Source organism: Ranitomeya variabilis, chromosome 1 (genome assembly GCF_051348905.1).
Source record: "Ranitomeya variabilis isolate aRanVar5 chromosome 1, aRanVar5.hap1, whole genome shotgun sequence".
Classification (NCBI taxonomy): Eukaryota; Metazoa; Chordata; class Amphibia; order Anura; family Dendrobatidae; genus Ranitomeya; species Ranitomeya variabilis.
Genome location: NC_135232.1, coordinates 684,819,817 through 684,835,439, shown reverse-complemented (window position 1 = coordinate 684,835,439; position 15,623 = coordinate 684,819,817). Strand labels below are relative to the sequence as shown.

The following is a 15,623-nucleotide window of genomic DNA, read 5'->3' as shown; positions in this document are numbered from 1 at the left end:
ACCTGATATACCCGGAGGCCGCTGCCCAGGCAGAACAGTGCTTCTGGGTCATTACAACCCGGCATCATAAAGAAGCCGGGAGTGTATGGGACCTAAGCGGCCTAGCGCAGATGTGCGGGGAACGGGATCCCCAGCGAGGCTGAGGACCCGGAAGAGGAGGTGGGATGCTGCGAGGAACCCAGGAAGCAAGGTGAGCATCTCCGTGCGCCGTAATATGTTCTCTACCAGAGCCGCTGTCAGTGGGTTATCTGAAAGGAGACTGAAAAGATCATCATATCAAAATGTATAATGCCAGATGCTTTTGTCTTCTGACATCAGCTTTAGGAGAGAGTCGGGAGGCATTCATGCACATTAGACCATTTACTACTTCAGCCAATTTTGGTGGATGCAACTGTAGGTGTATGGGGAGTGGTGGGGCTTTACAGCTACCTTACAAAACTTTAGAACGTCATAGAGCAGATACAACAAACATTCTGATGACAAATCGGATACCCAAGACTACATTTGTGTCTGTACGTAGACAATAAGGATGATAGTTAATGCACATAGTGATGTCACAGTACAATTATAATAAACAATGTCCAAGGGGGCCAACAGTCACGGTTTTGCAAGATCACAAAAGGAATAAGACTTGCTCAACCGAAACTCAAAATGTCCTATTCCATTTGGGGATGTGCATTTTTCCTTAAAAGTCCCCATTTTGCCCCTACGTTGTTAGTATTATGGATGCCGCAGTGCTTTTCATTACCAGATAGGTCATGGTGGTAGTTGGATCACCTCCGAACCCGCGGCCATATGTGACTGCTACTTCAATTAATGTCCTTGTGGCCCAGTACAAGAGAACTGTGCCCAAATGTGTGTTGCACACATTGCACTTCATATGTCATAAAAAAATAATTATTGATGCATTCTAGTATATATTAGAGAATCTTTTCAAATGTGAATTTTCAAGCTTTTGGAATAATTCACAGCAAATCACAAGTTCTCCTATTGCCCTGAAAAACATGTTTATAACACCCTGAGGTCTCCTAGGACTGTATACAGCTCCTTTCAAATTCATAAATGCTAACACAGCCCGAGTAATGTCAGACAGACCTTAACATACAGGTCCTTCTCAAAAAATTAGCATATAGTGTTAAATTTCATTGTTTACCATAATGTAATGATTACAATTAAACTTTCATATATTATAGATTCATTATCCACCAACTGAAATTTGTCAGGTCTTTTATTGTTTTAATACTGATGATTTTGGCCTACAACTCCTGATAACCCAAAAAACCTGTCTCAATAAATTAGCATATTTCAACCGTCCAATCAAAGAAAAGTGTTTTTTAATAACAAACAAAAAAACCATCAAATAATAATGTTCAGTTATGCACTCAATACTTGGTCGGGAATCCTTTGGCAGAAATGACGGCTTCAATGCGGCGTGGCATGGAGGCAATCAGCCTGTGACACTGCTGAGATGTTATGGAGGCCCAGGATGCTTCAATAGCGGCCTTAAGCTCATCCAGAGTGTTGGGTCTTGCGTCTCTCAACTTTCTCTTCACAATATCCTACAGATTCTCTATGGGGTTCAGGTCAGGAGAGTTGGCAGGCCAATTGAGCACAGTAATACCATGGTCAGTAAACCATTTACCAGTGGTTTTGGCACTGTGAGCAGGTGCCAGGAAGCATGAAGTGCTCCAAAATCTCCTGATAGCTAGCTGCATTGACCCTGCCCTTGATGAAACACAGTGGACCAACACCAGCAGCTGACATGGCACCCCACACCATCACTGACTGGGTACTTGACACTGGACTTCAGGCATTTTGGCATTTCCTTCTCCCCAGTCTTCCTCCAGACTCTGGCACCTTGATTTCCGAATGACATGCAAAATTTGCTTTCATCAGAAAAAAGTACTTGGGAACACTTATCAACAGTCCAGTGCTGCTTCTCTGTAGCCCAGGTCAGGCGCTTCTGCCGCTGTTTATGGTTCAAAAGTGGCTTTACCTGGGGAATGCGGCACCTGTAGCCCATTTCCTGCACACGCCTGTGCACGGTGGCTCTGGATGTTTCCACACCAGACTCAGTCCACTGCTTCCTCAGGTTCCCCAAGGTCTGGAATCGGTCCTTCTCCACAATCTTCCTCAGGGTCCGGTCACCTCTTCTCGTTGTACAGCGTTTTCTGCCACATTGTTTCCTTCCAACAGACTTACCATTGAGGTGCCTTGATACAGCACTCTGGGAACAGCCTATTTGTTGAGAAATTTCTTTCTGGGTCTTACCCTCTTGCTTGAGGGTGTCAATGATGGCCTTCTTGACATCTGTCAGGTCGCTAGTCTTACCCATGATGGGGGTTTTGAGTAATGAACCAGGCAGGGAGTTTTTAAAAGCCTCAGGTATCTTTTGCATGTGTTTAGAGTTAATTAGTTGATTCAGAAGATTAGGGTAATAGGTCGTTTAGAGAACCTTTTCTTGATATGCTAATTTATTGAGACAGGTTTTTTGGGTTATCAGGAGTTGTAGGCCAAAATCATCAGTATTAAAACAATAAAAGACCTGACAAATTTCAGTTGGTGGATAATGAATCTATAATATATGAAAGTTTAATTGTAATCATTACATTATGGTAAATAATGAAATTTAACACTATATGCTAATTTTTTGAGAAGGACCTGTATATGGTTATAGGTAAACTATTGTCAAGTGTTCTTCACTGCTGTGCTGTCACACATACTACCTGTACGTTTTTTTCAGTATTATATGGCTTTCTCTTCTCATCCATATGGCTAAAATTATATTTGATATTCTACTCCACTCCTTGTCTACAACCCCCAACCCACAAACTTGCACACCCTCTCAGAGATCTTAAACACCTCGATCTACACTCACTCTCTGAATCCCTTCTCGGTCTTACAGAAATAAGATCCCTACTCAATGTGGATGACGCTGCCGCTCTATATAACACAATAGCTGTAGCTTTGGAATCTGTTGCCCCTCTCACACATACCAAAGCTCGCAAAATAAACAGACATCCATGCCATACCAGCCTGACCAAAGAACTGCGGCGAGCTTCCAGGGCTGCTGAGCGGAGATGGAAAAGATCCCATTCCAACGAGCACTTCATCACATTTAAACAGTCCCTCACTACTTTCAAGGCCACAGTCACCAAAACTGAACAAACTTACTTCTCATCTCTCATATCCTCCCTGTCTCACAACCCTAAACAGTTATTCAACACCTTCAATTCTTTCCTTCGTCCCCCAGCACCTTCTCCCTCCCCACTTATCTCAGCTGAAGACTTTGCCTCATTTTTCAAGCAGAAAATTGATAACATCAGAGACAGTTTTGGTCTACAACCCCCAGAGCCCTTCCTCCCAACTGCCCAGCCCTCCATCTCCAAAACCAACTTCTCCACCATTACCGAAGATCGACTCTCCACTCTACTCTCAAGATTGCATCTCACCACCTGTGCACTTGACCCGATCCTTTCCCACTTCATCCCAAACCTTGCCACAGTCTTCATCCCAACCCTAACCTATCTCTTCAACCTATCACTAACAACTGGTGTTTTCCCCTCAAGCTTTAAACATGCCTCAATCACACCTATCCTCAAAAAGCCCTCTCTTGACCCATCCTCTGTATCTAGCTATCACACTATATCACTTCTTCCCTATGCCTCAAAACTACTGGAACAACATGTCCATCTTGAATTGTCCTCCCATCTCTCTTTCTGCTCTGTCTTCGACCACTTACAATCTGGCTTACGGTGACACCACTCCACTGAAACTGCCCTAACTAAGGTCACCAATGACCTATTAACCGCCAAGAGCAAGTGACACTACTCTGTCCTCCTCCTCCTGGGCCTTTCCTCTGCCTTTGACACAGTGGACCATTCCCTATTATTACAGACCCTCTCATCCTTTGGCATCACAGACTTGGCCCTATCCTGGATCTTGTCATACCTAACAGACCGGACATTCAGCGTCTCCCACTCACACACCACCTCCTCACCTCGCCCCCTATCTGTCAGAGTCCCGCAAGGTTCAGTCCTAGGGCCACTGCTCTTCTCCATTTACATCTTTGGCCTGGGACAGCTCATAGAATCTCACGGCTTTCAGTATCACCTCTATGCTGATGACACACAGATCTACATCTCTGGACCAGATATCACCTCCCTACTAATTAGAATCCCTCAATGTCTGTCTGCTATTTCATCCTTCTTCTCTGCTAGATTTCTAAAATTTAACATGGACAAAACAGAATTCATCATCTTTCCCCCATCACACGCGACCCCACCCAACGAACCTATCCATTACAGTAAACGACTGCCCACTCTTCCCAGGCCCACAAGCTCGCTGTCTCGGGGTAATCCTTGACACTGATCTCTCCTTCAAACCACATATCCAAACCCTTTCCAGTTCCTGCCGCCTTCAACTCAAAAATATTTCATGGATCCGTACATTCCTAAACCAAGAATCTGCAAAAACCCTAGTCCATGCCCTCATCATCTCCCGCCTCAACTACTGCAACCTCCTGCTCTGTGGCCTCCCCTCAAACACTCTCGCACCCCTCCAATCTATTCTAAACTCTGCTGCCCGACTAATCCACCTGTCCCCCGCTATTCCCTGGCCTCTCCCCTCTGTCAATCCCTTCACTGGCTCCCCATTGCCCAGAGACTCCAGTACAAAACTCTAACCAGTGGTGTATCCAGCGGGGGCAGCCGGGGCATGTGCCCTGGGCGCAGCTGACAGGGGGGTGCCAGCGGGCCGTCTAATGATGCGGCGGTCCAAGGAGGTTCCTTGTCGGCGGCATTCTGCCGCCCCCACACTGAGATAGTCCCGTTCTCTGAACCGGCTGTCAATTTGTCAGAGAAAGTGCTGCGCGTCGAACCCCAAGTGTCAGCGGCGTAACTACCCCACAGCAGAGACCCTCCACAGCAGAGAGCTGCACACCACAGCTGTTGCTGCCGCTGCTTTGTGCGCACAGGACCTGTGATGAGGTCACTGGAGGGGAGGAGTCAGGAGTCACATGATCCAGAGGACCTCCGTGTAGTGCAGGACTCTGCTGGTTCTCATGGTTCTAGACAAGGGTAAGCTTTTGTGTGGGGTCAGGAGTGGTTTGTGTGGATGTAGCAGAGCCGTGTGTGTACGAGGTGTACAGAGCGGAAGCCGTGTGTGCAAGGTGTATAGAGTGGAACTGGGTGTGTGCAAGGTGTATGGAGCTGAGCTGTGTGTGTACGAGGTGTACAGAGCAGAGCCGTGTGTGTACGAAGTGTACAGAGCGGAGCCATGTGCGTACGAGGTGTACGGAGCGGAGCCGCGTGTGTGCGAGGTGTACGAAGCGGAGCCGCGTGTGTGCGAGGTGTACGGAGCGGAGAAGTGTGTGTGCGAGGTGTACGGAGCGGAGCCGCATGTGTGCGAGGTGTACGGAGCGGATCCGTGTGTGCAAAGTGTACGAAGCTCAGTCGCGTGTGTAGGAGTAACTAGGTGTGGCCATTATACTGTACGCAATGTGTGTGTGTTTGTGCGTGCATGCGTAGCGCTGCGGGTGAATGTGCAGAGACGTAAATGGTTTTGTGTGTGTGTACGGGGAGGAGAGGCGAGGGCAATGATGGGGCTGACAGGGAGAGTGCAATAATTGGGATGGAGGGGGAGGAGGAAATGATGGATGTGGTGGAATGGGCAATGATGGAGGTGGAATGGGCAATGATGGGGGGTGGGGGGAGGAAATGATGGAGGTGGTGGAATGGGCAATGATGGGGGTGGGGGGAGGCAATGATGGAGGTGGAAATTGGAATGGGCAATGATGGTGGTGGGGGGAGAATGCAATCATGGTGGGGAGGAGGAAATCATGGAGGTGGAGGAAAGGGCAATAATGAATGGGGGAAGAAATGATGGAGGTGGTAGAATGGACAAGGATAGTGGTGGTGGAAAGCACACTGATGATATTGGAGGGGGAGAAAATGATGGAGGTGGTGGAATGGGCAAGTATGGTGATGGCGGCAGAAAGGACAATGATGATGGTGGTGGAAAGGGCAATGATGGGGATGGTGGGGGAAGAGAAAATGATGGATATGCTGGAAAAGGCAAAGGAGGAAATGATGGAGGTGGTGGAATGGGAAATTATGAGGTGGTGGGGGAGAAAGCAATGATAGTGGTGGTGGAGAAGGCAAAGATGGAGGTGGTGAAGAGAGCAATGATGGGGTGGGGTAGAGGAAAATAATGGGCATATATGAGGAAACAGTACAGGAGAATGGGGGGCATATCTGAGGAAACAGTATGGGGGATGGATGCAGACAGTATGAGGAGAGAACGGGGGAATGTATGTGGACACAGTATGAGTAGCGATGTGAAAAATGTATGTGGACAGAGTACGGGGAGTGAGGGTGATGGGATGTGTGCAGACACAGTATGGGGAGTCAGGTGAGCAGGCAGTATAGAAAGTGAGGGGTGTTGTGAATTAGACTTTTTGGCTCCCTCTTGTGGTTACTAGTGATATGACACTGGGATTGTCTTTCCTCAGTTTGGCACCCACCTGGGTCGTTAGTCCAGGGGTGTTGCTATATAAACTTCCTGGATCCTTAGTCCAGTGCCTGGCATCGGTGTAATCAGATCCTTTCTGTTTGCTCCTGTCTGATGGTCCTGGTTCGTGCACAATTAAGCTGAGTCCTGCTTCTTTGTTTTTTGGTTATTTGCTTTGCTCTTATTTTTGGTCCAGCTGGTACTAAATGTGATTCCTGACTTTGCTGGAAGCTCTAGGGGGCTGGTGTTCTCCCCCCGGGCCGTTAGACGGTTCGGGGGTTCTTGAATATCCAGCGTGGATATTTTGATAGGGTTTTTGCTGACCATATAAGTCATCTTACTATATTCTGCTATTAGCTAGTGGGCCTCTCTTTGCTAAATACCTAGCTCATTCTTACGTTTGTCTTTTCCTCTTACCTCACCGTTATTATTTGTTGGGGGCTTGTATCCAACTTTTGGGGTCTTTTCTCTGGAGGCAAGAAAGGTCTTTCTTTTCCCTTCTAGGGTTAGTTAGTTCTCCGGCTGGCGCGAGACGTCTAGAACCAACGTAGGCACGTTCCCCGGCTGCTGCTATTTGTGGTGCTAGGATTAGATATATGGTCAGCTCAGTTACCACTGCCCTATGAGCTGGTTTTTTGTGTTTGGTTCGTGCACAATTAAGCTAAGTCCTGCTTCTTTGTTTTTTGGTTATTTGCTTTGCTCTTATTTTTGGTCCAGCTGGTACTAAATGTGATTCCTGACTTTGCTGGAAGCTCTAGGGGGCTGGTGTTCTCCCCCCGGGCCGTTAGACGGTTCGGGGGTTCTTGAATATCCAGCGTGGATATTTTGATAGGGTTTTTGCTGACCATATAAGTCATCTTACTATATTCTGCTATTAGCTAGTGGGCCTCTCTTTGCTAAATACCTAGCTCATTCTTACGTTTGTCTTTTCCTCTTACCTCACCGTTATTATTTGTTGGGGGCTTGTATCCAACTTTTGGGGTCTTTTCTCTGGAGGCAAGAAAGGTCTTTCTTTTCCCTTCTAGGGTTAGTTAGTTCTCCGGCTGGCGCGAGACGTCTAGAACCAACGTAGGCACGTTCCCCGGCTGCTGCTATTTGTGGTGCTAGGATTAGATATATGGTCAGCTCAGTTACCACTGCCCTATGAGCTGGTTTTTTGTGTTTGCAGACTTAGTAATTCTTTCTGAGACCCTCTGCCATTGGGGTCATAACAGAGGGGGTAAATATATGAAGAGACAGTATGGTGAACAGGAGGGATGTGAGAGGAGACAGTATGGGGAGGGAGGGGAATAGTGTGAGGAGACAATATGGGGCAGAAAAGTGAGTGGGCACAGAATAGAAACTGAGTAGTGGGGGCGTAGCATGGGGGGACAGTGTAAGGGCACAGCCAGGAGGGGACAGTATACCAAGGAGGGAGAGTGTGATGATAGAGTACAGTATAAATACTGGGCCCTATAGGGGGGACACAGTGTGAGTGGACAGTGTGAAGAGGGGGCCGGTATGGAAAGGAGAGGTCAGTGTGAAGAGCATGTACCATAAGAGGGACAGTGTGGGGGTCATATTTTGTGCAGACAATATAGTGAGGGGCATTTTTTTATTCAGGAGCATTATAATGACACTTGTATCTTTAAGGGCATCATGTGGAGATTTTCTGCAAAAGAGCAGAGAAGATGGAAGTCTGCAGAGACGGCTGTGGATGAGAAAACTCATCATGGGGTCTGGACAAGATGAAAAAAAGGAGAACGACTCCAGAGATGACGTCATCTATCAGGTACCTGGATGTAAATGTTATTTGTGATACTGACTAATTTTCATGTTTTTATTTATGTTCGGAGCATTAAAGGGGATGTCCAGGTTTGTAATGAGTCTGCAGTCATTCTTTGTGACTGCAGACTTCTTTGTGACTGCAGACTTCTGACTTCTCAAAGTGCGCCCTGCACACTGTCAGGATTCTCTCGTGCTGGCGATTTACATACATGCGGTCACGTGCTGACTAGATATGTGTGACCTCAGTCAATGAAAATGAACTGAGAGAGTCTAGTCGGAATGTGGTCAGAAGTATACAAATCACATGCTTGTGCTGACATGCCTGTCCACCGGCAAGGGAGAATCCTAAAAGTGTGCAGTGCATTAGAGTGAGAATTCAGAAGCTGCGATGTCAGGAGTCAGCTCTGCAAGTTCCAGTAGTCGTCACATGGACACTTCACTCATATGCGATTTTCATACGTATGGTCCTGTGACAACGAGCTTCTCTTCTGCTTCTCTCAGTTTCTCACTGAATATTGAGAGCTCTAGGGAGAGGAGCTCGTCGGTACATGACTAAACGTGCAAATCGCATATGTCCTGGGGAGGGGGGGCGCCAAAATGTATTCTTGCCCCGGGTGCCAGAAACCCTAGATACGCCTCTGACTCTAACCATGACATACAAAGCCATCCACAACCTTTCTCCTCCATAGAACTGTGACCTCGTCTCCCGGTACTTACCTGTACACAACCTCCGATCCTCACAAGATCTCCTTCTCTACTCCCCTCTTCTCTCCTCTTCCCACAATCGTATACAAGATTTCTCTCGCGCATCACCCCTACTCTGGAACTCTCTACCACAACACATCAGACTCTCGCCTACCATCGAAACCTTGAAAAAGAGCCTGAAGACCCACCTCTTCCGACAAGCCTACAACCTGCAGTAACCACCGATTGACCAAACCGCTGCACGACCAGCTCTACCCTCACCTACTGTATCCTCACCCATCCCTTGTAGATTGTGAGCCCTCGCGGGCAGGGTCCTCTCTCCTACTGTACCAGTCGTGACTTGTATTGTTTGAGATTATTGTACTTGTTTTTATTATGTATACCCCTCCTCACATGTAAGGATATAATAATAAATAATAATAACAATAAGTATATTTGATTTGCATTGAATCAATTTGCTCATTAGTATTATAAAGACGAACAACAAGCTAGTCAATCAATAAACATATAGATTGAGTCATTAAACACCACCAGCCTCCTAGATCTCATGATATAGAATTGCAAAGTTACTTTTAGGCTTCTTGGAGAATAAATTGTGCTAATAAAGTGCATTTTTTAATGATTCATTCTTGTATAATTAATTTTATCAAATTAAAACAAAGAGCGGATAAAATAAATCCATAAAAGAAGCGGCTGCAAAAATAGCGACAGCATCCGACAGGCCTTATGTGGTTTATTCCTGTGTTACATATAAAGAGCAGTAGTTCCAGAAAACGCTGAATTATGTTACTGCTCTTTCTGAGCTTCTATATTCATTGCTCTCTCCTGACAAGAAAGCAATATATATGGTGTCAATGGCAGGAACTGCTCGGCTTTAAATTGCACAAAGTTCTACTTTGGATTGACTGCTTGATCTGTAGTATCACTAGACACAAGGGTTTAGGAACAGAGCTGTGATCTGATGCTCCAGATTTCAATGCAAGATCTGTAAAACATCCTCCACCTGCCATGTACCATAACACCGATATCTTCATATATGTCGCAGCCATAATTTGGACTTGTCAAGCATAAGGGTAAGTATCTATAAGAACATATCATATACGGTAATCACACTGTTAATATAAGTTGTACTAAAGGGAATCTGTAATTCCCTCTTACTAAAAGGTATTTTTATAGGAGGCAGCTAGTGAAGGTCACTCGTAGAGACAAATAGTATTCTAGACAACAAAAATCCTTGTGACTTGTTATTTATTTATTTGTAGTAATATTTTGTGTGTTGGCTAATAATTTGCATGGAGACTCCTTAAAAGCCACAAATTTGTCTTAAGAGGTTGTGAGTGCAGATCTCTTCTTGCTGCCATTCTGCAGAGATCTCATAAGGTCACAGTTATTTTAATATTTCTTTACATCCTAACCGTCTTACCGTAAATTCACTTCTAAATAAACTTTCGATCTATTTTCACAACGAGACTAGAGACATTCTTCAATGATTTTTCCATATCAATTGGTAGAGGATGCGGGCATGGGTGAGCGCATAGCGGCATAATCAGCACAATTAACAATTATGAGAAAGTGAGATGGTCAATAATTTAAAAGTATGATTGGTGATATAATTTGGAATCTTTGGCTTAACTTTCTAAACTTAAATATAATCTTTATGTTGAAAAAGTCTCCTTAAGAAGCAATAAAGGTTTTACATTATTGAGTGAGATCTCATTTATATATGCCTTCCCACTAGTCTGGTTGAATACTAAGGAAATGTAAGGACTTATGCCATAACAATCCCCACTGTTATATTATGGATTATCACAGCCCGGCATATCTTTTGTTGATGGCTTTAGCACCATTGACCTTATTGCAGTGGAAATAGCAATTTGTATAATCATATAGTTTGTTGCTATGCAAATGTCATATCTACAGTGGCATGTAAAGGTTTGGGCACCCCTGGTCAAAATTACTGTTATTGTGAACAGTTAAGCAAGTTGAAGATGAAATAATCTCTAAAAGGCCTAAAATTAAAAATGACACCTGTCCTTTGTATTTTAGGCAAAGAAATAAAATTAATATGTATATATATATATATATATATATATATATATATATATATATATAATGTTATTTTTACATTTTAAAACTTACAAAAAGGAAAATGGGAAGATATAAAAGCTTGGGCATCCTTCATGGTTAGTACCTAGATGCACCCCCTTTTTGAAGGTATCACAGCTTGTAATCACTTTGAGTAGCTAGCCAAGATTCTTTCAGTTCTTAGTTGAAGGATTTTCATCCATTCTTCCTTGGAAAATTCGTTCAGTTCTGTAAGATTCCTGGGTTGTCTTGCATACACTGCTATTTTGAGGTGTAGCCATGGATTTTCAATGATGTTCAGATCAAGGGACTGTGAAAACCATTGTAAAAACTTCAACTTCCACCTTTTGAGGTAGTCTATTGTGGATTATACTTGTGTTTAGGATCATTATCTATTTGTATCCTCTTTTCAACTTCAGCTTTTTTACAAACTGTGTTAGGTTTGCGTCAAGAATTTGTTGAAATTTCATTAAATCCATTCTTCCCTCTACCTGTGAAATGTTCCCCACGCTATTGGCTGCAGCACAACCCAATGGTTGGCGAGATGTTCCTTTCCTGAAATTCTGTGTCCTTTTTCTCCACACATACTTTGATCATTGTGGCCAAAGAGTTGTATTTCAACCTCATCGGTCCACAGGACTTGTTTCCAAAATGCACCAGGCTTTTTTAGATGTTCTTTTGCATACTTCTAACACTGAATATTATGGTGAGGATGCAGGAGAGGTTTTCTTCTGATGACTCCTCCATGAAGGCCATATTTGTGCAGATTTATCTGAACAGAAAAAAAACCGATGTACCACAACTCCAGAGCCTGCAAAATCTTTCTAAAGGTCTTTTGCACTCAAGCGAGGATTCTGATTTGCCTCTCTTGCAATCTTACAAACCGCTCTCAAGGAAATTTTGCTTGGTCTTCCAGACCTTATCTGGACCCTCACAGTTCCTGTTATCTGCCATTTCATAATTACATTTCGAACTGAGGAAAGGGCAACTTGAAAACACGTTGCCATCTTGTTATAGCCTTGTCCTTCTTTGTGGATTTCCACTATTTTCATTTTCAGAGTTCTAGGCAGCTGCTTAGAAGAACCTATGGCTGCTGTTTTTTGGCACAAGGTTAGAGGAGGCTAGGTTTTTATAAAGCTGGGAAATTTGCATCACTTGGCCTTTTGGCCTTTCCTAACGATGATAGTGAACAACAAGCCAAAAGCCTAACAAGCTAATTAAGGCCTGAAACCTTGGTCAAAGTTATCTGAGAATACAAATCTCCTAGGGTACCCAAACTTTTGCATCAACCTATTTTCCTTTTTGTAATTTTTACAATGTAAAAGATTAAAAAATATATATATATATATATATATATATATATATATATTTTTAAGCCTAAAATACAAAGGAAATGTGTCATCTTTAACTTTACGCCTTTTAAAGATGATTTCATCTCCAACTTGCTTAACTGTTCACAATAACAGTAATTTTGACCAGGTGTGCCCAAACCTTTACATGCCACTGTAGACCCTTGTGATAAATGAGAGGCACCTAAGCTTCCCTTAAGTAACGATATGCCAAAGAAGAAATGAAGGCCGCACTCACCGATCTCTTTGCAGGTGATTTTATTGGAAGTCCGTCTTCACGGCACGGGGGTGTATATTACAAGATCTGTGAGAGCCGAGTTCACAGATTCACAGAGAGTTCGGCTCTCACAGATCTTGTAATATACACCCCCGTGCCGTGAAGACGGACTTCCAATAAAATCACCTGCAAAGAGATCGGTGAGTGCGGCCTTCATTTCTTCTTTGGCATATCGTTCTGAAAAACACTTTTCCGGCAGAGGCACCCGAGATCAGAGACGGAGCAGCTAGCTAGTTCGCATTTCAGAGCTCAGCTCATGTCAGCCGGCAGTGCGGGTTGCTGTTTTCTGTGCACATTTGATTCCCTTAAATAATATTCTCTTTGGCTGTGGTTCAAACTATTTTGTCATATCCTGATCACAATAGAGATTTTTCTGGTCCTCTGATGAGCTGATCATGATACTAAGAACTTTTGTACTAGGGTGTGAAACGCGTAACAGTCTACATGTGTATTTTTTAAATATTTCTTTAACCTTTTATCTTTACTGTAATCTAATAAATGGGAATAGCTATATGGCTGTAAAATTGATATATATATATATATATATATATATATATATATGTATTTACAGTTTTATCTGGCCTAAAATACTAAGGAAATGTGTCATTTTCAATTTTAGCCCTTCAACTTCTTTCACATTTCCGTCTTCTGGGGGTCGTCGCAATCCGTGGTTATGGCAAAAAAAGGATCCTGCAAATGTGCCCGCAGGATCTGTTTTTTTGCCATTGACTTGAACTAACGACGGATTGCGATGGATGGACACACGTCGCATCCGTCATGTGACGGATGCGTCGTGTCTTTGCGGTCCGTTGAGACGAAAAAACGTTCTATGTAACGTTTTTTCGTCTGTCGAATCCACCAGTTCCGACCGCACATGCGCGGCCGGAACTCCGCCCCTCCTCCCCAGAACTCACAATGGGCAAAGGATGCGTCGTAAGACTGCATCCGCTGCCCACGTTGTGCACAATTGTGCACAACGTCCATTGGTATATCGGGCCGACTGTTTGTGACGGCCCCATACCGACGGAAATGTGAAAGAAGCCTTAACTTTTCACGATAACAGTAATTTTGACCAGGGGTGCCCAAACTCTTACATGCTACTATATGAATGTATTTTGTCATGTATTATGCTATTTTATGTTGTGTTTTCTCCACTGTATCCCATTATTCAAGTATTCTTGTCAGGTAATGTTATATCTAATACAAGTAGGTAGACATAGTACTAGGTATCTACAGATGCCAATTATATGTAATGATATTTTTAGCTGGCAGTGCTAAGATGCCAAGTTTTCTGTTTCTAGCTAGTAGAGGTAAGACACATAGGCAGTCTGGCAGAAGGGATGAGAGGTGTAATGCCCAGCAAAGAGTGTCTGCATCACAGCTAGTTAGAAGTGGGGATGAGTAGCATGCAATACATATATTATATTACCCTATGGTTATAGTGGGACACAGGTGAAGATCAGCCTGTGTCAGAATAGCACCATTGCACAGAGAGGGAGCTATGGTCACCACCACCAAAGGGAGCAGTGAGGCTAATAATTATTTTCTATTTTTATTTATTTTTGCAGGTTCTTGCAATATGTCCGAAGGACATGAGAGCGGACATTTGTGTGCATCTAAATAGAAAAGTTTTTAACGAGCACCCAGCTTTTCGTCTTGCCAGTGATGGCTGCCTGCGAGCTTTGGCAGTGGAATTTCAAACCATTCATTGCGCTCCAGGGGACCTCATCTACCATGCCGGTGAAAGCGTGGACGCTCTGTGTTTTGTGGTGTCGGGATCACTGGAAGTCATCCAAGATGAAGAAGTCGTGGCCATACTAGGTAAAATTAACTCTGATCAACATAACATTTTTTTATTTGTTTGTTTTTTATACACCAGTCCCGGCTAGTCCCATCAAATTTTTCAAAACTGGGCAGAACTTTGCTGGAAGACTGCATGACCAATCACAGCTGACAGTTTTATAAAAAAAATTGATGTCAAAAATAGTAGTGTAGCTTGCAGTAAAAAGTTCTCCTGTCCCCTGACTGGGGTTAATTTCTTGTAGTGACTCAAAGCAGCTGAAGATTGCACCAAATCAAATTAGAGGTGCACACCGCTTGAGGAATTTAGAGCATCTTATTCCAGCGCACTCTTCATCAAGACTGGAGTGAAAATTGCCAATCTGTATGAAGCAGGTTCTTAGTCTTTGGGTTCCACAAGTATTCATTTTCTTGCACCTCCAAATCTCCATAAATTTATTCCAAGAAAATGGGAAACTATATTGAAGCCTATCTACTTAAAGGGAATGTCAAGGCTTAGGGCTCAAGTCTGCAGTCACTCTGTATGACTGCAGGCTTATGAATTCTCACAGGATTCTCCTGTGACGGGAGATGGCAGTCATTTCACCGCAAGTATTGGATTTGCATACTTCCTGCCCCATTCCGACTAGACATATCCAGCTTCTTTTAATTGACTTGCACTCAGTGAGGCCGAGTACGTCTAGTCATCACATGACCACATACAGCACAGACCAAAAGATTGGACACACTTTCTCATTTAAAGATTTTTCTGTATTTTCATGTCTATGAAAATTGTACATTCAGACTGAAGGCATCAAAACTATGAATTAACACATGTGGAATTATATACTTAACAAAAAAGTGTGAAACAACTGAAATTATGTCTTATATTCTAGGTTCTTCAAAGTAGCCACCTTTTGCTTTAATGACTGGTTTGCACACTCTTGGCATTCTCTTGATGAGCTTCAAGAGGTAGTCACCGGGATTGGTCTTCCAACAATCTTGAAGGAATTCCCAGAGATGCTCAGCACTTGTTGGCCCTTTTGCCTTCACTCTGCGGTCCATCACCCCAAACCATCTCGATCGGGTTCAGGTCTGGTGACTGTGGAGGCCAGGTCATCTGGCGTATCACCCGATCACTCTCCTTCTAG

The 15,623-nt window shown here is 43.8% G+C and overlaps 1 protein-coding gene across 2 annotated transcripts in view; it reads left to right on the top strand.

The window, feature by feature from the left end:
* Positions 1-15,623, top strand: part of KCNH5 (potassium voltage-gated channel subfamily H member 5) — a 537,229-nt gene that overhangs the window by 431,279 nt on the left and 90,327 nt on the right. For both annotated transcript variants that reach the window (XM_077265846.1, XM_077265855.1), the window contains one exon: positions 14,262-14,514. In XM_077265846.1, the coding sequence (XP_077121961.1) occupies positions 14,262-14,514 (253 nt within the window). The remainder of the gene's footprint in view (positions 1-14,261; positions 14,515-15,623) is intronic.